This window comes from Centruroides sculpturatus, unplaced genomic scaffold, assembly GCF_000671375.1.
Source record: "Centruroides sculpturatus isolate CEXI.00-Female unplaced genomic scaffold, Cexi_2.0 scaffold661, whole genome shotgun sequence".
Taxonomy (NCBI): Eukaryota; Metazoa; Arthropoda; class Arachnida; order Scorpiones; family Buthidae; genus Centruroides; species Centruroides sculpturatus.
The window spans coordinates 224,848-249,271 of NW_019384963.1; the positions used below are offsets into that span (position 1 = coordinate 224,848).

Sequence of the window (24,424 nt, forward strand, 5' to 3'; positions counted from 1 at the left end):
TATAATAAGACTTAATAGAAAGAGCTAGCCTAAAAGAAGGGGTAAAAATGCAAAATAGATTATGGTTTAAACGTTGGGGAACTCACACAAAAAGCCAGGTTGAGTAAAACCATTAAAATATTTCTAAAAAAAGTAAATGATCAAAATATTTATACTTATACTTATTTTTAATGTCAACTTTTACTTAAGTATGGTACTAATATTTTCATTGTTCTGTGCAATATTTTTGGATGTACACATAATAAACCATTTACTACAAAAATTCAGAAGAGAATTTGAATTTAATTGATGTTTCAAAACATTGACGATTTCTATCAAGTTGTTTCATTTCTTGTCAATCTCTGTTTTGTTAATATTTACTGCAAAAGGATTCAATGCAATTTTTATTTGTACTTGAAATGGAAAAGTAATCATAGAATTTATCTTGCAGGTATTGTAGATATTGGATTAAAGCTTTTGAAAACCTTGTCTAGATAATTGTTGTTTATAACTAAAAATTGTCTTTTTGGCTCAGGAAAAGTCACAAATAAAAACACATGCATGGTCTGAGTTTATATTATGCATGTGTTTAAATAAGTAAAAACATTATTTGATTACTTTTTATAAAATTTACCAAAAAAATTCATAAGATGCTGATGACCCCCTGTGTAAGTTTCATGGATCTTGACAGTCCACAGACCATAAGAACAGATTCAAAGTAGAACTGTCTTTAGTCTGTAGTATTCAGAGTGAACCAGCAAGATCTTTTACTATTATTGAGTATAAATTATAAAATAGAATAAAGTTAAAAAATTGTATTTAAAAATGAAATTAAAATAATTTTTAATTGTGTTTTGTGACAATTGTTGGAGTTACAAAATTAGAAATGAGTGTGAGGACTTTACTACTCTCTTCCCAACATTTGTTTGATTAAATGTTGAAAAATATGCATTTGAATTTGAGTGAAAAATTTGTTTGATATTTTTATGATTCACACTTTGTATCTAATATTTGTATGTAATATTTGTAATTGGTGATTGTTTTGTAGATACTGGAAGATCATGAAATTATTTTCAGATGATTTGTAGATTGTAGTTTTTTTTCTTATTCACTTTTGTAAGATTATATTAATTACAAATGGGAATTTTATCAATAGAAAACTGACATTTAATATATAAAAACAAATCATTTTTAACTAACTACAATACAGTGAAACATGGAATATTTCTTCAATTTTAAGAACAGTTTAATTAACTTTTTCCATAGAAAGAAATTAAAATTCTCGGTAAAAACTAAAAATTCTGTGAATATATTAGGGTTAGTTTACAGTCCAATGGTAACCTGGAACTGCCAGCAGAGTTTCTGAGTTCTGTTATGTTTGCTGTCCTCTGCTTCACTAGACATTAAACTATAGATGCTCACTTCTGGTCATGCAACACAGTTTCAGAGTTAAACAATGTTCAGCTTTGACGTTTTGATGCAAATGCTATTCTGTGCTAAAAACTAGGTGGTGATCTTATTAACTTCAGCAATGGCTAACAATCTTGAAGCTCAACACTGCCATTTGACTATAAACTGATCTTTACTGTAAATTTGTTCAAATAATTTGTGGGTTATCTGAGTTTTAAATCAATTTGAAAGTAGCTGTAGATTATGCAATAATAAGAAGTTATTTTCTGAATTTAACTTGCAATTAGAATGCATCATCTTTTCCTTTGTCTAATTTTACCAATAGTTATAAAAATTGTGAGAAATTATTTCATGGCTTTTTAGATATTCATGTGCCATGGACAACTTCATTGTAATTTTGTTTCCAAAATTACCAAAGGCATACATGATTCAAATTTATTTTTTTCTTATTCATTTTCTGTAAATCAATCTGTGCTTTAATGTTATTAGACACTCTTACTTGAATTTGTATCTTCAAAGCTTTTAAGTTTTTGGTAGTTTCCTCCTTTCTATGTAAACACTCAATGAACTATTTTGAAACCAGCATCGATTTTAGAATATGTTAACTTATTCACTGTAAAAAACTAAGTGATTTGTTCTCAAACTCATGTCATTGGATAATATAGAGTCTGTCTGCAACTTTATTAGTAAAACTAACAGTGTTAACATAAACAGCAATTTATTTATTGCTTGTTTACTGTATATCTTTTAGGACAAGTATTCTTTCAGAGCTACACTGGCAGATTGCTCCTATTTGTCTTGACCAACATGTGGCTTTTCGAACATTATGTATACTGTAGATATTATCAGGATTAAAATTTTTTGTTTCACCTCCTGTTGCAGACAATAGTAATAGAAAGTGCACCTAAAAAGTTACTTCCTATATTAAAGTATATTTCCATGTGTGCTCCTAATATGGCACATAATATACTAAGTTTGTACTTGATTTTGACCCATGTCTGAGCCAGCATGTTAGAAGTCACACAGTTAATGATATTCACAATTCTTGCATGCAGGGCTTTCATGTCTGACACTTTGTAGCATACATGTGATTCTTGACATAACATACAAAAAAAAAAAGGTTCAAAGGGGTGATGTCAGGTGATCGAATGGGCCAAGAAATGGGGCTTCATTGACTGATCTAGATTGTGCAGCAGCAGTAGCTCTTTCAAATTCATACACATGAAACTTGGGGTATTGGTCAACATTCTCTGTCACATTTTATTCACATACCTCAATAAATGGATTTTGCAGAATAGTTTAAAACTAGGGAGGTTTGAGGGGAACAGGATATTTCTTATATATTCTATTAATATTTGATAAATATAAATGATTTAAAAAATATCATTATTCAACAGCCAGTTTGTATTTTTCAGTACAGTATAGTTTAGGTAGTTCCATCTCAAATATGCAGTTTGATTCACTTCACTTATTTATAATTATATTTACAGTGAACATTTAATGTAAATAAAATGAAAAATTTGAGACAGTACCTTTTAAATTGTAGATTAGCAAGTCAGAGGTGTGGAGTATATGGTAATATGGATTATGCAAAACTTTTGTTCTAGCAGTTTTTGTAGATATGTACTGATACAGGTTGTCTGTATAGAGTTATAGTTAAAATGCTAATGTCCTTAATAATTAAATATAGATTAGTTTCTATTTACAATAGTTTTTTTTTCCCAGAGAAATAATAAATATTGAATTCTAGTATTTAGNCTATAGTTAATAATAGAAAGCTTTAAAACTAGATTAAATTTGTTTTAATCTATTAAACTACCTTTCAGAGAAGTTTTTAAATTGAATTAATTACATTTTGATGATCCGATGGCTTTAAAGTATGGATTAAGTTATTTTAAATTAATGGAATGTTTAGACATACAAGTTCATTTACAATAAATAAATCACTCAATATTTAATTGAATAACAGGATTTACTTGAAGATTTTTTTCCATTGAGTTTGATCACATGTTAAATCAAAATTCTTTTATTTAATAAGTCAAATAGAATGTTCTTAGTATATAGAATGTTGTATTTTAATACTAATTTTGCATTATGTATGTACAGTCAACCCCCCTATAACATGGGTTCCTATAGTTTGGATTCCTATATCACGGCGAAAAAATTGCGACAGTATTTGTACAAACATGTTAAAAAAAACTCCTATAATTCGGTAATCATCGCCGACTCGTGTCACGACAGGATTGCACAAACAGTTTAGTTTAAATGAGCAGCGAACCTACCAAAAACTATTTATTATTTAATGTCCATAAAAATTATATTTATATTAATGATGTCTTTAAAGTTCAGTGAATTTTTCGCAAAAAAAAATAATTTATCAGGAAGCACGTGAGCGCCATTCAATGACAATCTCCACAACGAAAACAAGCTTAAGCAACGGCGTAGTCGAACGGTGCACACTTGGTAAGTAATCCTACAATTTTTTGTTTATAGCATAGTTTATATGGATTATTCCCAAAAAATTATACGTATTTTGGAAATGTTGCATCTAATTAGTCTAGAATCGATTAATTTTATGGAAGAAACCTTTCAAACAGCCGTAGTCTGTAAACTGCATACGTGCCGGCTGTGATTGGCTGGACTCCTAGAAGCTGTATTCATAAAAACAGGAACATATCTACCATGTAAAAGGGGGGTCGACTGTATTTATTTAATATTCAATGAAATAATAAGTATTATCAGTTGTACACAAATACCACAAAGATATATGTTTTGCATTTTTTTTAAACTAAAATTACAGAACTTTAGGTGTTAATTTTCAGCTAAAAACATAGAAAAGTAAAAATACTCACACAGCTATATACAGATATAAAAAATATTTATATAAAGAACATTTTTGGCTTTTCATGAGCTATCTTCAGTTAACAAATTGAATGAAATCAAACATTGATTTTTAACTGTTTGTTTAATGGAATATAACATCCAAATGCAGAAATTTAAAATTATTAATATTTTTTTAAATGTATAGAATGAAATAAGTGTGATTTTAAACTGTGTATTAAACCTAAAAAATTCTTCTGTCATGTGCCTCCTAAAGACAGTTAAGAACAAATTAGGTGCTCTAAGTCAGGAATATATGTAATAGGGTTTTCTAAATTGAAAGTTTATTTTTAACATAGTATCAACAAAAAGATCAATTGAAATAAGAGTTAGAGAATATTATAGGTCACTAGCAAAGTTCAGTATGAAGGAGATACTCCTCGATAAAGGGATATGGCAAGATGATGATCATTTCCTTATAAAGAATAGCATATGCTGCTATTCTTTATCAGGCTGCTAGAATGGTTATACATTTATGGTTTATCACAGTGTCTAAACATTATAAATGCTAATGTTACAAAGTGATTACAGGAATGTTGGAATTCTCTTCCATTTTTTAAAAATTGTGTTAACAAGAAGAAAAGAGAAATAAGATAATTTCCAATATTGAATAACAAAGGTTTGTTTTAGACTCAGTTACATTTTCCTTCTGTTTACAGTGTGAGGCAAAAGCAAGATTTAATTGCTAAAGGGCAGTTATGTGATTTTATGCTTTTTTAAACTTTGCTGCCAAGTTAGGCTTGGGTTGATTGATATTGGATTACAAAACTCCTTTTTATAGGCTAATATACATTTTATCACATTTCATTCTATGCATTCTTTTAAAAATAATTTTAGACTTCTGTGTTCAAATGATATGTTTCATTGAACAATGGTTAAAAATTGATGTTTTGATTTTGTTCAATTTGTAAACTGAAGATGGTTCAAATGGGGCCAAAAATATTCTTTTAAATAAATATTTTTTGGTATCTGTTTAAAGCAATGTGAGTATTTTAATGGCCAAAATTGCACCAAGTTTTATACACTGTGAAGATACAGAAAAAATATTTTAAAAAAATGGATGTACTGGTAAGCTCATACAGAATATTTTGCACAAAATAAAATTGAAAAATTAAAGGAATCAATTATTGATGAAATTAAAAGACAGTTAATGATAATATTATATGAAAATAATTACAGAGTACAAATTGCTGAGGATAGCTAAGCAACAAAAACCACAAAATAAGAGAAATGAAGACTAGGAAAGATTTAAGAATATGATATACAAAAATGGAAGAGCGAGACATCAAGGAAGAAAATGTATGAATAAAACATTGTCTGAAGATCAAAAGACATCAGATTTCAGAAACTATATTACATGTATATAGTATAGAGATATAATGTATGTGTAGAGAAAGAGACATTATATTTACAAATAACAGAAAATTACATAATATTGCATGGTGGTATTTTTTTTAAAGTCCACCCAGCTAGTAAAAATTTCTGAAAATACTATTCACAGTTTCTCTTCATTAATTTAATAAATAATAATTTATAATCATTATTATTTATCAGAATAATCAACATTAATTCAAACATCAAATCTTATAAACATTAAGAAATTGTATAGTTTTAATCAATATTTTGTAGAATTTTTTTTACTTTATTTTTGAAATTCTTGATTCAAAGTACTAATGCTGAAACTACTAACATTCATACTCTTCCAGCTTGCATTTATTTAAGATAAAGAAACACTTTTTGGTTTATTCATAAACCTGCTTTGGATTTCATTCTGAAATTCCAGACTCCAATAGGAATTCTTGATTATTCTCAACTTAGGTTATTTCTATTTAAAAACATATTTATGGAAATATAAGTTTAACTCTTACAAGTTGTTGTAATTTTAGTATGTTTAAAGAAATAAGGTTAAGAATATAAAGAATTTATTAAAAAAATATAAGAATTATCAGATCTGTTAGAGAAAATTGTAAGCATCATGAATGTAATAAGTATTATAGTATTTAGTTTCATATCAACATTTCTAGGCTTATTTATAAATTATCTTAAAATCTTAATAAATAATATGAACAGATAAGTTATGATTGTTTATTTAGTAAAAATATTTCACAAATAAATAATAGAAACTGTAATCTTAAATAATACATTGTATCTTTGAGCTCCTGGTTCCAAATGTTTGAAGTAATTACTCATCATTTCGTGCTAATAAAATGAAATCACAATCACTACCATTTGCTTGAATAGATGCTGTAGATCTTCAGATAGCCTATGTCACTTCTGTTGTTGTATTTAGGGTTTGCATATTTATTTTTGTGAAAAAATAATCTTGGTTTTCAGGAATTCATTCCTCACTTATCTACTGTAATCCTTCTCCTTTATTAAACTATCATCTTCATAATGATTCCTTTTTTCCTGATATTAAAGGATGATAGATTTAGATTCCTCTCAAATAAAAATATATTGAAAATTATTCTGAATCTAGATTCATAAAAAGAAATTCTTTCCATTTAAGCCTATTTATAATGTTATTGATTCCTATTTAAATAGGTTCTAATGTGAAGTAATATTGGTGGAAGGTGTTTAAGATGTTTGTGTATCTCTCTAAAGTTTTTTAATTTTGGAGGAGCATTTCTTATAAATGCTGCAGTTTCAAAGAAAATTTGTGACACTTTGATATCTGTTAGGCTGACAATTGTTATCTGTTCCTAACTATCTTGTAACTGTTTAGCAGTGAGATATCTAAAGAACTCTTTAGGTGATGATTTAAATTTCAATAATCTGAAAATAATATCAATAGGAATATTTGTGTAAATTTTTTTTATAATCACAGACTAGTGATTTAACACATCCTTTCCTGTAAGTCATATTTGATCAGAGACCCAAGACAAGTTATATTCATTTCCATGGTTAACAAATTTAGTTATTTCTTTAGGAAATATTTATGATTCTGGATATCTCAGTTTGTTTCAATTCAACATTTTAGAACTGAGACAATGTCTTCGAAACAGTTTAAAATAAATATATTCAAACATTCTCTATGTAATTTAAGGAGAGACACTATTTTAATCTTGGTTAAAGATTTTTTGTGATAGGACTATCTTATAATCAGATTTAATATAGTAAGTTCAAAAACTAAATGGAGTCAAAAGTAGAACAGGCTTCAAAATTTATTGAGAATGTGTAATGAGTTGGAACATTAATGATGCTTTAACTTTAAATTCTATAAACAGTCATAGGAACCAAATTGTTAATCTAATGTTGGTTTAAAAATAAAAGTTGTTCTTCGCTCAAAACCATTTTCATGGCCATTCTTCAATGTTAGGTTAATGATGTGGTTTCTATTACTGTTTATAGAGTTTAAAGTTCAAATGACATAAATGTTCAAATCTGTTAAAGAATAAAAATATTCTGAACTCCAAATACTAGGCTATACTGTAATGTAAAAACCACATACCTTGATATTCATCCAGCTAATTTTTCAGAAAAAAATGAACATTTTTGGTTGACTTCTAAGACCTGCTTCCAGTCACAAATTTCAAATAGATGGAACACCCAACATTTTGATGTTTGAATATGTCAAACATAGAAGAGCTCACATATAAATTCAAATTTAAAGTCTTCTAAAATTGACCAATAGGATGCATCCAAGTGTAAAAGTTGTAAAAGGTTTTCATAATGATGCATCAGACAGGTCTGCCAAACTTGTGGAATGCATCTCTCCTCCTCAAAGTTTATACAGTAGACCCCCTTATAACATGGGTTCATATAATGGATTCGTATATCATGGCGAAAAAATTGCGACCTAAAATAAAGACGCTAAAAGAGACTCGTAAAATGCAGTAAAACATCATCACCGATTTGTGTCGCGACAGGATTGGTCGAATCTGGACCAATAGTGGATGAGCAGCCGAACTACTTGCACGCTATGGAAAGTTTAGGCGGATAAGTTGAGTTTACTATCGTCTGTACAGTATATAGACCTAAATTAGGTACTGTAAGTCTAATACAGTACTGTAATTTTATACATTTCTTGTGAAAAAAACATTTCTTATTCAACGGTCATAAAAATTATTTCTATTAATGATGTCTCCAAAGTTCAACGAACTTTTCGCAGAAAAATAACTTATCAGAAAATGCGGCCACCGTTTGGTGCGCTGCTCCGCGACGAAAACAAGCTTAAGCAATGGCGTGGTCGAACGGTGCACACTCTCGGTAAGTAATCCTACAATTTTTTGTTTATAGCATAGTTTATACAGATTATTCCCAAAAAATATACATATTTTGGAAATGTTGAGTGAAATTAGTCTAGAATCGATTAATTTTATGGAAGAAAACCTTTCAAACAGCCGTAGTCCATAAACTGCACACGTGCCGGGCTGTGATTGGCTCATGTATTTGAGGATTCCTACAATGTGAAATTCTTATAAAGCAGAACGTATCTACCGCGTTATAGGGGAAGCGACTGTACATTGTCCCTGCTTCTGCCTTAAAAATCAAGTGCCTCTAGTACTTTGAGTTGGTTCGTGTTTGCCATTATTCTAATTAATGTAGCACATTGTAAATCAGGTTTAACTTTCTCTTCCCCTACATATATTGAAAGGGCAGTAGTTTCCTTCCTCTATCTATGTTGGCTCTGTGTTCTGTTAAGCACTTTATGATTGATCTCTGGGTTGAATCTATATAGGTTAAGTGTCTTTGGAACCATTCATTCCTAAGAGATATCACCTGGTGCTTTGCTGTAGTTGATCGGATGCTTCCTTTACTTTTCATAAATTTGGCATTGAAATTGTTTTTTCCAGATTATGTAAAAAGTAAAAGATCTTTTATATGTAACTTTTAATGAGTGAATGTATAATGAATAAAATTTTTTTAAAAGTTACTAATCAAATCAACTAATTACTATTTTTGAACTCTTCTATCATCTGAATCCAAATATTAATTGACAGGATTTTACAGGACACTTTAATTATTTATAATTATAATTAAAATGATAAAGAGAATATAAATAATAATTTTACTTTTGAAATATGTATTTGGAATTTTATACAGAAACCGAACTTTAAATTTTTATAATAAGCTAAAAAGATGAGTGATCAAAACCAATTTGATTTTGGTATGAGTAGTCAAAAAAATTAAACTTTATTGATCATTATCTAGAAGGAATTTCCATTTACATATTTGTTAAATCAGTAGCTTTTAATCTTTCATTTTTTTGCAGACCTCCTTTCAAATAATCAGGAATTGAAGATCCCCTAACAGTTTTAAAGTATGCAATTCAAAACTGAAATTGTAGTTTAAATAACAAACTGAAACACAGTATTTTGAATTTTAATACTTTTTATTTGCTGTGACGAATTAAAAATATTAAAATATACATAAGACAATAAACTATAAAAATTTAAAGTAGAAAATTTTGTTTTAAATTGATATGGAAGTCAATCTTTTATCTGAACAATAAACTTGGAAATATTTAATACTAGACAATTTAATCTTAAGTTCTGATCAAATGATTTCCTCCCCAAATAAAAAACAATAATTAAAAAGACCCTTAAAAGCAATAACAAAAAGAAAAAAAATATACATATAACAAACAATTGCACAGAAAAAAAAAGCAAAAAGATAAAACAAAATTACATCTATATAAATAAAAATGTAAATGTTCATTTGTTCAGAATCTTAAATCTCCTAAAGTTCTTAACCGAATGCTTTGAAATTTTGACACAATGTTGCATTCGAATACACTAGTGTTTTTATATTATATAGATGTCTAAATTCCCCCCCCCCACAGAGGAGAGGGACAAAATTAAGGCTTACCATGAAGAACTTGGCTGCTATTATACTATTTTAGATGTGGTTTTTTGTGTTTCTGATTGAGTTTAATAGGGTATGTCAAGAGAATGAACTCCCCCCATGGGGAAGTGTTATATATTTATAATACAGTAGAGCTCTGACCCCCGATCAACTGTCACATCGGTTAATCGACCATTCTAGTCGGCAAATTTCAAATGTCCACTAGTGATGTGGCACTAAAATATTTGACTATGTCTTTACTACTATAATATTATTTTTGTTAAATTTTTGCATGTTTTAGTTGGCAACACTGGCTTGACCATGAAAGGGAGGCCAGTATTTAAACTAGGCTTAATTTTCTAATTATGAGTGGTTGTTTGTTTTGTGAGCAATAAAATAATTTAAAAATAATTTTTAACGATACAATAGCAACAATTATTATTTTAAAAAAAATTTTTGTTAGGCTTAACATTGATGAAAATTCACCGCGAAGTAGGTTAATAGCGATGTACTAATATACTAATTACATGGGATATACTAATATACTATACTAATAATGTATTTTTTCATACTTTTCGGTTATCCGTTTTTCAATTATCTGATTAACCCCAGTCCTCAATTGAGTCGGATAATCGATGCTCTACTGTAGATACATTTTGAGCCATGGCAATGCGTGGCTGGGTACAGCTAGTATAAAATAAAATTAATTACAGACAAAGAGAAGGTTGCATATTATATAGTAAGTGTTTACATATGTGTTTAAATGACAAAAGTCAAAATTGTTCAACATTACAAATGTTTAGAGAAGAATGGCATAAGACTTAATAGAAAATAACGACTTATAATAAGACTTAATAGAAAGAGCTAGCCTAAAAGAAGGGGTAAAAATGCAAAATAGATTATGGTTTAAACGTTGGGGAACTCACACAAAAAGCCAGGTTGAGTAAAACCATTAAAATATTTCTAAAAAAAGTAAATGATCAAAATATTTATACTTATACTTATTTTTAATGTCAACTTTTACTTAAGTATGGTACTAATATTTTCATTGTTCTGTGCAATATTTTTGGATGTACACATAATAAACCATTTACTACAAAAATTCAGAAGAGAATTTGAATTTAATTGATGTTTCAAAACATTGACGATTTCTATCAAGTTGTTTCATTTCTTGTCAATCTCTGTTTTGTTAATATTTACTGCAAAAGGATTCAATGCAATTTTTATTTGTACTTGAAATGGAAAAGTAATCATAGAATTTATCTTGCAGGTATTGTAGATATTGGATTAAAGCTTTTGAAAACCTTGTCTAGATAATTGTTGTTTATAACTAAAAATTGTCTTTTTGGCTCAGGAAAAGTCACAAATAAAAACACATGCATGGTCTGAGTTTATATTATGCATGTGTTTAAATAAGTAAAAACATTATTTGATTACTTTTTATAAAATTTACCAAAAAAATTCATAAGATGCTGATGACCCCCTGTGTAAGTTTCATGGATCTTGACAGTCCACAGACCATAAGAACAGATTCAAAGTAGAACTGTCTTTAGTCTGTAGTATTCAGAGTGAACCAGCAAGATCTTTTACTATTATTGAGTATAAATTATAAAATAGAATAAAGTTAAAAAATTGTATTTAAAAATGAAATTAAAATAATTTTTAATTGTGTTTTGTGACAATTGTTGGAGTTACAAAATTAGAAATGAGTGTGAGGACTTTACTACTCTCTTCCCAACATTTGTTTGATTAAATGTTGAAAAATATGCATTTGAATTTGAGTGAAAAATTTGTTTGATATTTTTATGATTCACACTTTGTATGTAATATTTGTATGTAATATTTGTAATTGGTGATTGTTTTGTAGATACTGGAAGATCATGAAATTATTTTCAGATGATTTGTAGATTGTAGTTTTTTTTCTTATTCACTTTTGTAAGATTATATTAATTACAAATGGGAATTTTATCAATAGAAAACTGACATTTAATATATAAAAACAAATCATTTTTAACTAACTACAATACAGTGAAACATGGAATATTTCTTCAATTTTAAGAACAGTTTAATTAACTTTTTCCATAGAAAGAAATTAAAATTCTCGGTAAAAACTAAAAATTCTGTGAATATATTAGGGTTAGTTTACAGTCCAATGGTAACCTGGAACTGCCAGCAGAGTTTCTGAGTTCTGTTATGTTTGCTGTCCTCTGCTTCACTAGACATTAAACTATAGATGCTCACTTCTGGTCATGCAACACAGTTTCAGAGTTAAACAATGTTCAGCTTTGACGTTTTGATGCAAATGCTATTCTGTGCTAAAAACTAGGTGGTGATCTTATTAACTTCAGCAATGGCTAACAATCTTGAAGCTCAACACTGCCATTTGACTATAAACTGATCTTTACTGTAAATTTGTTCAAATAATTTGTGGGTTATCTGAGTTTTAAATCAATTTGAAAGTAGCTGTAGATTATGCAATAATAAGAAGTTATTTTCTGAATTTAACTTGCAATTAGAATGCATCATCTTTTCCTTTGTCTAATTTTACCAATAGTTATAAAAATTGTGAGAAATTATTTCATGGCTTTTTAGATATTCATGTGCCATGGACAACTTCATTGTAATTTTGTTTCCAAAATTACCAAAGGCATACATGATTCAAATTTATTTTTTTCTTATTCATTTTCTGTAAATCAATCTGTGCTTTAATGTTATTAGACACTCTTACTTGAATTTGTATCTTCAAAGCTTTTAAGTTTTTGGTAGTTTCCTCCTTTCTATGTAAACACTCAATGAACTATTTTGAAACCAGCATCGATTTTAGAATATGTTAACTTATTCACTGTAAAAAACTAAGTGATTTGTTCTCAAACTCATGTCATTGGATAATATAGAGTCTGTCTGCAACTTTATTAGTAAAACTAACAGTGTTAACATAAACAGCAATTTATTTATTGCTTGTTTACTGTATATCTTTTAGGACAAGTATTCTTTCAGAGCTACACTGGCAGATTGCTCCTATTTGTCTTGACCAACATGTGGCTTTTCGAACATTATGTATACTGTAGATATTATCAGGATTAAAATTTTTTGTTTCACCTCCTGTTGCAGACAATAGTAATAGAAAGTGCACCTAAAAAGTTACTTCCTATATTAAAGTATATTTCCATGTGTGCTCCTAATATGGCACATAATATACTAAGTTTGTACTTGATTTTGACCCATGTCTGAGCCAGCATGTTAGAAGTCACACAGTTAATGATATTCACAATTCTTGCATGCAGGGCTTTCATGTCTGACACTTTGTAGCATACATGTGATTCTTGACATAACATACAAAAAAAAAAAGGTTCAAAGGGGTGATGTCAGGTGATCGAATGGGCCAAGAAATGGGGCTTCATTGACTGATCTAGATTGTGCAGCAGCAGTAGCTCTTTCAAATTCATACACATGAAACTTGGGGTATTGGTCAACATTCTCTGTCACATTTTATTCACATACCTCAATAAATGGATTTTGCAGAATAGTTTAAAACTAGGGAGGTTTGAGGGGAACAGGATATTTCTTATATATTCTATTAATATTTGATAAATATAAATGATTTAAAAAATATCATTATTCAACAGCCAGTTTGTATTTTTCAGTACAGTATAGTTTAGGTAGTTCCATCTCAAATATGCAGTTTGATTCACTTCACTTATTTATAATTATATTTACAGTGAACATTTAATGTAAATAAAATGAAAAATTTGAGACAGTACCTTTTAAATTGTAGATTAGCAAGTCAGAGGTGTGGAGTATATGGTAATATGGATTATGCAAAACTTTTGTTCTAGCAGTTTTTGTAGATATGTACTGATACAGGTTGTCTGTATAGAGTTATAGTTAAAATGCTAATGTCCTTAATAATTAAATATAGATTAGTTTCTATTTACAATAGTTTTTTTTTCCCAGAGAAATAATAAATATTGAATTCTAGTATTTAGAATAAAAATTTAATGATACACATTTTAAATAAATTCTAAAAAATATGTATTTATTATTATTAGATTCCTCCAACAATAACCAGGATACTTTTAAATCATTTCAAATGGGATAAAGAAAAACTTTATGAAAGGTAAAAAATTTTCATAAATACTTTATATTGTTTTATTTAAAGTTTAAATGATCATTTACAATTTAAACTATTGTTAAATTTTTTCTTGTCATAAAATGTAATGATAATACACGAACAGTTTATTACAAAATTAACAACTTTGAACTGTTTTATTAATGATTTTTGTTGCTTCACTGTTTTATTTTAAACTATTTTCAATAGATAACTAATTTACAAAGATTAAACAGTGTTTTTAAAGAATTTAATAAAATAGAAATTTAAGTATGTCTTTTACAGTTTTTAAAGTAGGCATATCAATTTTTAGATTTAAATCTAATGTAAGTTATTTCTTGAATTAAAACAAATTTGCTTTCAAGTAAAAACAATCATTTAGAATTTCTTGAATAATCATTATTTTTTCCAGTTAATTATTTGTATTTATTGTTTTATTCTTTTTTTTGAAATGTTTATATGTAACTATAAAATACAGTGGAATTCATTTATTGTAATCATTTTGTGACTCTTTCATATTGGTAACTGTAAGTGATAAAATTAGTGGAATAAGTAAATAAAAGTACAGATCTAGTTTTGCCAGGACTATAGAGTTAGGTGGAATGGATAAAAATGGATCAACTCTGAATGTAATATATATAATGTATGTTAAAAATTTCTTATTTCACAGATAATACATTATTATTTATATTTTATATTGATATATAAATAAAGGAGATGGAGTTGGATATTTACCATAAACTGAGGAGTCAAAGCATTTGTATACTATCTCTACAGCCCTGGTTTTATTGACTGACATTAAAAGGGTTTGTTATAATAATTAAAAATGTTATAACTTGAAGTTTTATTAATTAATATGCATTTCATTTAGTAGAGGTGTCCCTTGTTTAATGCAGGATTTGATTAACATGTAAAATCAATTACGGCAATCCATTTATATACACGACAAAAGTTTTAATATACATTTTGATTAACCCAATTTTGATGTACAGTACATGGTAGGATTGAGGGATTAATTAACCACATTAATCAAGAGATACCTGTATTGTTGGTTTGCTATCATCTCTAATCAAAGTTAGTGTATGATTGAAGTAAGAAATGCTAGAAATTTAAACTATTGTACAGTACTGTGAACAAATAAAATTTTTTGCATTTAAATTGGATGAACAAAGGTTCTGCCAGTAGACCTATGTCCTGGCAGCAGTAATTCAGGTTAGTTCTGTTCATTTTGAATGCTGCCTGATAAAATAAAGTATGATTAAACATGATGCTTTATTAATGTAGAACACATTGAACATGCTAATTATAATTTTACATCATTCAGATTAATCAAAAAACATATTTTCTGAAAATGTTCTTTTCAGATAATACTCAAGGTTCAGTACTTGAACCTCAATTTTTTAAAATCTTGGTTGCTTCTTGTTCTCTATTACAGTAGAGTGTCGTTTATCCAAATCAATTGGAGACTGGGGTTGTTCGGATAACCAATTATGTACGAAAAAATATATTAACCTATCCCATGTTGAAATTTTTGTCTGTTGCGTGTCGCTTCGCATTGAATTTTCGTCGATGTTAAGCCTAACGTAAACTTTTTAAAATAATAATCATGGCTATTGTATCGTTTAAAAATTATTTTTTTATTTTGTACAAATAAAATAAATATATTGAAAAATATAAAAACAAAAAAAAAATATACTTTAGAAGTTGATCTAGTATCAAATACATTCGATTCAGCACGACACACAGTCTTCAGAAAAACACCACACAAAAGTGTCAGTGCTGCCAGTTAAAATACACACACTCACAAAACAAATATTGGAGAGCCCAAGATATAGCCAGAGATTGTAGCGCCACAGCACTAGCGAAAATTTAAATTTGCCGACTGGAATGCTTTCGGATAAACGACGCTCTACGGTATATGTATTTTCTTAGCGTAATGTTGCCGTTGAGAACATATCACACAGGAACACTTTCATAGGAAAAAGGTTGTTTTATTGGTGTGAACGGATATGCATGTCAATTTTTTTAGTTCACAAATTTATGGATTCTCCAGTTTACCAAAAATTACTTTTGACCAGTAGTGATTGCATTGACATGAAAAAAGGTGACAGCAACAGATGACAATCTGCTATTTTAAAAATTATGTAGCAAGTTCCTTCTTATTTTCAGTTTTTTCAGAAGGGTGTAAGGAGCAAACCAGGTGGAATGGTATTTCCCAGTCAATAGTTACAAGCATCTGTTTCAAGGGTCTACCAGAAGCGTCTGCTGTTTCTTCAGGTAGACTCCCTAGTCCAATCTATGGTTAAAGTACTGGTTAAGATAGATAATGCTAACTGATAACATATAAACATTATCAGCCATGTGTTGAGACTTATAGTACAAAAATAGAGATGGAAAATGTCTATTTTTCTGAACCGAAGATATATTTTCAGTTATTATTACCATTACACTTTTAAAATTTTACTTATTGTATTTTCACTGTATATTTTGGGACATGTTAATTTGATAACATTAAATGACTGATAACAATATTTGTGATTATAATAGACAGACTCTCCTGCTGTTATATTTCTTACTATTATTATCCAGAATTTTATATATTTAATAATTTTGATATTTTATTAATTAATCGTATATATTGAGATTCATTTAACTTAATAGTGAATTATTATTATTTTTATCTATTATATAATGCATTTCTTTGACTTTTCCGTATTTCCTTGATTAAACCCTGGGACTTAAATAACATGGAGTACTGCACTGTACAGGGTAATGTAGTTTAAAGTGACAGGTAAGGAGTTTAACTAAAATTCTATTTCAAATTGTCTAGTCAGACAGCACTTTCTATTCCAAGGTTCATGGAAACATTTGTTGATAAAAATTATAAATATTGTCAAATATTGAATGTGGAAAATTCATGAGTCAGTTCATAAATCTAGAACTTATTAGCCAAAAGGTAATTAGGAAAACTGTTTTAAACTCACCATCTCTTGGAAAGGGATAGTGAATTTGAATGAGATGGTAGTTGAAGCAGATATGATTGACAATGTAAGTTGTAACCAAATTGGAAGATGCTGAATTGGGTTAACTATGAAAACAGTAATGAATCAAATGTTGTAGTTGTAATCCATAAATACATTCAATAAACAGTTTTGGTAGTTTGGAAAATGTATGAGTAATTAACCTATTTTTTTTAATTTTTATCTGTTAAGTCTCCTGTTGCAAAGTAATAAACCCCAGCCTTGAAAAAAACCTGGGGATATGTATGCTTTAAAAATAAACTCCCTGGGGTTTAATTGAGGAAATATTGTAGGTAAATATTTAACTTTTATTACATATTTATTAAATTATTAGTTGTGTTAATGATAATTTATTGTATAAGTCTATTTGGATATGGTAACTATGGTTATTAAATTAATTAGATTTGTTTTGATAAGAAATTATTATGATTTTTTCAGATCAATTTTTATTTATAAATAAATAAATAAAAATTGATTTACATTAAATTTGAATTTACATTATATGAAAAAATTTACATTAATTAAATTCAGTTAACATAACACACAAGCCTGTTTGGCTTTCATCTATTGCTTGTTTGGCAATGTTTGTCTTATTACTGCTCCTAATCATACTGACAATTACTGTTAAGTTACTCAAGTTGTTAAAGTGTTAAATTATTAAAACTCCTATACTTAATACACTTTAAAAAATCAACAAAGAAAGAATCTCTATTCCATTTTGAAACTATTTTTTATGTTACTGCTGACAAATATTTAAGAATCATTTACCTTTTTATTAAATTTCATATTATCTGTGTTTAAAATTTCATGTTGAAAAGAATAATTTTCTAATAGCTATTATTGATATTTGGCATTAATCATATCAGCAGAAAATCTGATTTTTTAATTAAAATAGTCTATTAAAGAAAATTAATTGCTTAATCTTGCATATTCTGTTTATATAATTAATGTAAAAAATACATAGCTTTTTCAATATGTAATTTTATCATATCCTTTTTCTGGATAAATGTTTTTTGTACATGGGAGAAAATTTGAATTATAAAATTTGTTCATATAAAATAACTGATAGACTTTCCATTGTTATAGTATACAGGAGTATTCCAGTTAGTTGTGGTTAACGTGTTTCTGAAAAATACCACATTATTGAATCTGCATAATTTGAGGAATATATTTAATAGGAAAATTGATGATTCATTTTAACAGGGAATTTTTTTAACCTACAATTTAATTAGAATTGACATAATAATAGATCGTAAAAATCCATAAAAATACAAGGATGAAAGAAAAAGAAGGTGCTAAACCTAAATTTTTACTATTATTTTTTGCAGCTAAAATGTTTTTCTGTATAGTTATAAATTTTCTTATATATGTTAAGCTGGCAGTGACTATATTACTGTGAATCATTCCATATTAAATGAATCTTATGGCAATATAATCTGTTCCTAGGTAGAGTGAGGTATTTACTGTACTTAATACCATATTTTATTGCCTATAAGACTCAACTTTTGTCCAAAATATTCCTGTGTCTTATATGTGATCTACCATTGGCTAATGAATTTTCCAAATAACTTTTATTAGGTTACATTAACCACTATCTAGTCCAACTCTTGAATAAAAATGTTATTTAATTGAATATATTTGCTTTAGCTGAGCAACTTTTGCATGTATTTTTGTTGAATATTTTAATGTAAATTTTAATTGTAAATGACTTCTTTAAAAAAATTTTTTTTTTGATAAATAAACATGTGCAACCTAATTTTATGTTTTTAACCAGAATATAATAATAAAAATTTTGGGGTTAAGTGCAAAGGTGCAGGATGGCTTAAATATACTAAATACATTTTTTCTAAATATTTTGTATTGAAATGGGAGTGCATTTTATATTCTGTAGAATACAGTAATTTGTTTTTAATTTTTATGTACAGTTTTATTGATTATTTCTTTATTATTGTTTATACTGCAGTTAAACAATAAGTAAAGTATGAAATATTATCAAAGATTTGATTATAAAAAAATCCAGCAATGAATTTAATAAAAATTAAGATTGTTTTCAATCAGATTAACTGATTTTCCTCAGTTACAGAACATAAATTTGTTGCTGGATTTATAAAGGTTTAAGTTTTTTATGAACTATTTACCTCCAGTTATTTGTGAATTTCATTGTTTAAAAAAAGTTATTCTTTGCCAATTTAGTTAGCAGCAGTTTATATTAAATTGTTGTAACAATATAATGTAATGTTGAATGTGCAATGCTTGAATTAATATTTTATATACAGTGGTACCTCAGGATACAAAATTAATCCGTTCCGAAACTGGGATCATATCATGAAAATGTCGTAAGATGAATCATTTTTCCCCATACAATTACATGTAAAACCAAATAATTCGTTCCAACATGAAAAACACACTCAAATTAAAGCTAAGTAGTACATTTAAAAAAAATAACTATAGTAAGGAAAACACTGAAAAATATGTTTTGTAGTTGTAAATGTATAAATAACCACAATAGAATAATAACTGATAAAAAAATAGTTTTATTTGCACTTTACCTTTCAGGATAGACTACGGTGGAGGTGTAAACTGGTGGAGGAAGAGAGGGAGAAGGGAAATGATACTAAAACTTAACTTACATAACATAATGTAACAATAACTTAAAAATAACTTAGAAAAGATTAAAAAATTAGTGTTGTTTTATATATTTTGTTTTTAATTTTTATTCACTGCTTTTTTCTTTCTTTCCTTCATTTCCACCAGTACTTTTACTGGATAGAGGTCGCTTGGTAAAATATCTATCCAAAGAGTTTGGCTTTGCCTACTTTTTAAAATGTTTCTAAAATGACTTAGGCAAATGTCATTACTCCGAGCGGCAATATGGCCAGTGTGAACCTTTTCGGGATGTTTCTTTTCAATAAAATCGGTCATTTTCCGATAATATCTCGAGATTTCCTTTATCGAGCGAGATCCTTCCATGACAAAGCAAACACGCGAACTGAGACCAATGAACAGAAGTGAATAAAAAATGGCGCTGCGAACTAATGTAATGTCGTATGGTGAGTTTTTAATTCGTATCGTGGAGCAAAAATATGTTAGAATTTCATGTCGTATCCTGAAAATTTCATATGCTGGGGCGTTCGTATCCTGAGGTACCACTGTATTTAGTCAGATTTTAATATTTATCATGAAACATTCTTTAGTGCAATAAGTTATTTTTATTCATTAAAACATTAATTTGATTAGATTTTTATCTAGCTTTACATTCATTTAAGAAGTATGATTAAGAAAACTCAATGGGTATTTTAATCAATAATAAAATTTCCATTTTTATAAGCTTTTTGTGGTTTTAAAATAAAGAGACAGATATTACTATGTACTAAATTATTGAAATTTTTTGATGTTTTATATCAAAATAGTTTGGTAGTCTCAAAAGATAAATCTGATGTTATATCAGATGATAATACAGAATCTGGAAGTAATTTCCAGTCAGTCTTTAATAGCAAAACAAAAGTTATAAGTATATTAAACAACCTGAAGCTCATTTTATATATATAAAATGGATGGGCTTCAGGTTAGCCAAACAATTGCCATAAATATTTGGGTTATAAATCTGCTAATTTTAATAATTAATACTAAGTAATTTGCTACTAGAGGTAGATATTAGGCACCATCTCTTAACTAAATTCTAAATTATTTAAATTATAATTATTAATCATTTGGAAGAAAAGAACTGGCTTGGGTTGGAGCTTGAACCCCTAACCTCTACTTGTCAGTTATGCCACCCAGATTTCGAGAATGCCTTCACTTCCAGATGTATTTAAATTTAGATTTTTAATTTAAATTTAGAACTTTACGCGGTTAATCACGGCGCTGGCTGGGGATGACTCCCACACCCATGGCCTAAGTACAGGTATACCTCGCCTTACGTCAGTAATTGGTTCCAGGAGAACGACGTAAGTCGAATTTACTTGTCTCCGAATCTACTTGTCACTAGGCTAAACCATAAATTACCATTCCTGGTTTTGTATTTTATTTATTAATGCATTTTTAATAATGTATGGTTAATAAAAATCTATTTTAAGCTTACAAACAAATAAATTNAAATTTTTGTTAGGCTTAACATTGATGAAAATTCACCGCGAAGTAGGTTAATAGCGATGTACTAATATACTAATTACATGGGATATACTAATATACTATACTAATAATGTATTTTTTCATACTTTTCGGTTATCCGTTTTTCAATTATCTGATTAACCCCAGTCCTCAATTGAGTCGGATAATCGATGCTCTACTGTAGATACATTTTGAGCCATGGCAATGCGTGGCTGGGTACAGCTAGTATAAAATAAAATTAATTACAGACAAAGAGAAGGTTGCATATTATATAGTAAGTGTTTACATATGTGTTTAAATGACAAAAGTCAAAATTGTTCAACATTACAAATGTTTAGAGAAGAATGGCATAAGACTTAATAGAAAATAACGACTTATAATAAGACTTAATAGAAAGAGCTAGCCTAAAAGAAGGGGTAAAAATGCAAAATAGATTATGGTTTAAACGTTGGGGAACTCACACAAAAAGCCAGGTTGAGTAAAACCATTAAAATATTTCTAAAAAAAGTAAATGATCAAAATATTTATACTTATACTTATTTTTAATGTCAACTTTTACTTAAGTATGGTACTAATATTTTCATTGTTCTGTGCAATATTTTTGGATGTACACATAATAAACCATTTACTACAAAAATTCAGAAGAGAATTTGAATTTAATTGATGTTTCAAAACATTGACGATTTCTATCAAGTTGTTTCATTTCTTGTCAATCTCTGTTTTGTTAATATTTACTGCAAAAGGATTCAATGCAATTTTTATTTGTACTTGAAATGGAAAAGTAATCATAGAATTTATCTTGCAGGTATTGTAGATATTGGATTAAAGCTTTTGAAAACCTTGTCTAGATAATTGTTGTTTATAACTAAAAATTGTCTTTTTGGCTCAGGAAAAGTCACAAATAAAAACACATGCATGGTCTGAGTTTATATTATGCATGTGTTTAAATAAGTAAAAACATTATTTGATTACTTTTTATAAAATTTACCAAAAAAATTCATAAGATGCTGATGACCCCCTGTGTAAGTTTCATGGATCTTGACAGTCCACAGACCATAAGAACAGATTCAAAGTAGAACTGTCTTTAGTCTGTAGTATTCAGAGTGAACCAGCAAGATCTTTTACTATTATTGAGTATAAATTATAAAATAGAATAAAGTTAAAAAATTGTATTTAAAAATGAAATTAAAATAATTTTTAATTGTGTTTTGTGACAATTGTTGGAGTTACAAAATTAGAAATGAGTGTGAGGACTTTACTACTCTCTTCCCAACATTTGTTTGATTAAATGTTGAAAAATATGCATTTGAATTTGAGTGAAAAATTTGTTTGATATTTTTATGATTCACACTTTGTATGTAATATTTGTATGTAATATTTGTAATTGGTGATTGTTTTGTAGATACTGGAAGATCATGAAATTATTTTCAGATGATTTGTAGATTGTAGTTTTTTTTCTTATTCACTTTTGTAAGATTATATTAATTACAAATGGGAATTTTATCAATAGAAAACTGACATTTAATATATAAAAACAAATCATTTTTAACTAACTACAATACAGTGAAACATGGAATATTTCTTCAATTTTAAGAACAGTTTAATTAACTTTTTCCATAGAAAGAAATTAAAATTCTCGGTAAAAACTAAAAATTCTGTGAATATATTAGGGTTAGTTTACAGTCCAATGGTAACCTGGAACTGCCAGCAGAGTTTCTGAGTTCTGTTATGTTTGCTGTCCTCTGCTTCACTAGACATTAAACTATAGATGCTCACTTCTGGTCATGCAACACAGTTTCAGAGTTAAACAATGTTCAGCTTTGACGTTTTGATGCAAATGCTATTCTGTGCTAAAAACTAGGTGGTGATCTTATTAACTTCAGCAATGGCTAACAATCTTGAAGCTCAACACTGCCATTTGACTATAAACTGATCTTTACTGTAAATTTGTTCAAATAATTTGTGGGTTATCTGAGTTTTAAATCAATTTGAAAGTAGCTGTAGATTATGCAATAATAAGAAGTTATTTTCTGAATTTAACTTGCAATTAGAATGCATCATCTTTTCCTTTGTCTAATTTTACCAATAGTTATAAAAATTGTGAGAAATTATTTCATGGCTTTTTAGATATTCATGTGCCATGGACAACTTCATTGTAATTTTGTTTCCAAAATTACCAAAGGCATACATGATTCAAATTTATTTTTTTCTTATTCATTTTCTGTAAATCAATCTGTGCTTTAATGTTATTAGACACTCTTACTTGAATTTGTATCTTCAAAGCTTTTAAGTTTTTGGTAGTTTCCTCCTTTCTATGTAAACACTCAATGAACTATTTTGAAACCAGCATCGATTTTAGAATATGTTAACTTATTCACTGTAAAAAACTAAGTGATTTGTTCTCAAACTCATGTCATTGGATAATATAGAGTCTGTCTGCAACTTTATTAGTAAAACTAACAGTGTTAACATAAACAGCAATTTATTTATTGCTTGTTTACTGTATATCTTTTAGGACAAGTATTCTTTCAGAGCTACACTGGCAGATTGCTCCTATTTGTCTTGACCAACATGTGGCTTTTCGAACATTATGTATACTGTAGATATTATCAGGATTAAAATTTTTTGTTTCACCTCCTGTTGCAGACAATAGTAATAGAAAGTGCACCTAAAAAGTTACTTCCTATATTAAAGTATATTTCCATGTGTGCTCCTAATATGGCACATAATATACTAAGTTTGTACTTGATTTTGACCCATGTCTGAGCCAGCATGTTAGAAGTCACACAGTTAATGATATTCACAATTCTTGCATGCAGGGCTTTCATGTCTGACACTTTGTAGCATACATGTGATTCTTGACATAACATACAAAAAAAAAAAGGTTCAAAGGGGTGATGTCAGGTGATCGAATGGGCCAAGAAATGGGGCTTCATTGACTGATCTAGATTGTGCAGCAGCAGTAGCTCTTTCAAATTCATACACATGAAACTTGGGGTATTGGTCAACATTCTCTGTCACATTTTATTCACATACCTCAATAAATGGATTTTGCAGAATAGTTTAAAACTAGGGAGGTTTGAGGGGAACAGGATATTTCTTATATATTCTATTAACTCCCCCCATGGGG

At 28.2% G+C, this 24,424-nt stretch overlaps 1 protein-coding gene across 1 annotated transcript in view; it reads left to right on the forward strand.

Annotated features, from left to right (window-relative positions):
- The window catches only part of LOC111632472 (E3 ubiquitin-protein ligase arih1-like), a 118,680-nt gene that overhangs the window by 10,808 nt on the left and 83,448 nt on the right, over window positions 1–24,424 (forward strand). The window contains exon 2 of the mRNA XM_023376889.1: window positions 14,106–14,173. Within this exon, the coding sequence (XP_023232657.1) occupies window positions 14,106–14,173 (68 nt within the window). The remainder of the gene's footprint in view (window positions 1–14,105; window positions 14,174–24,424) is intronic.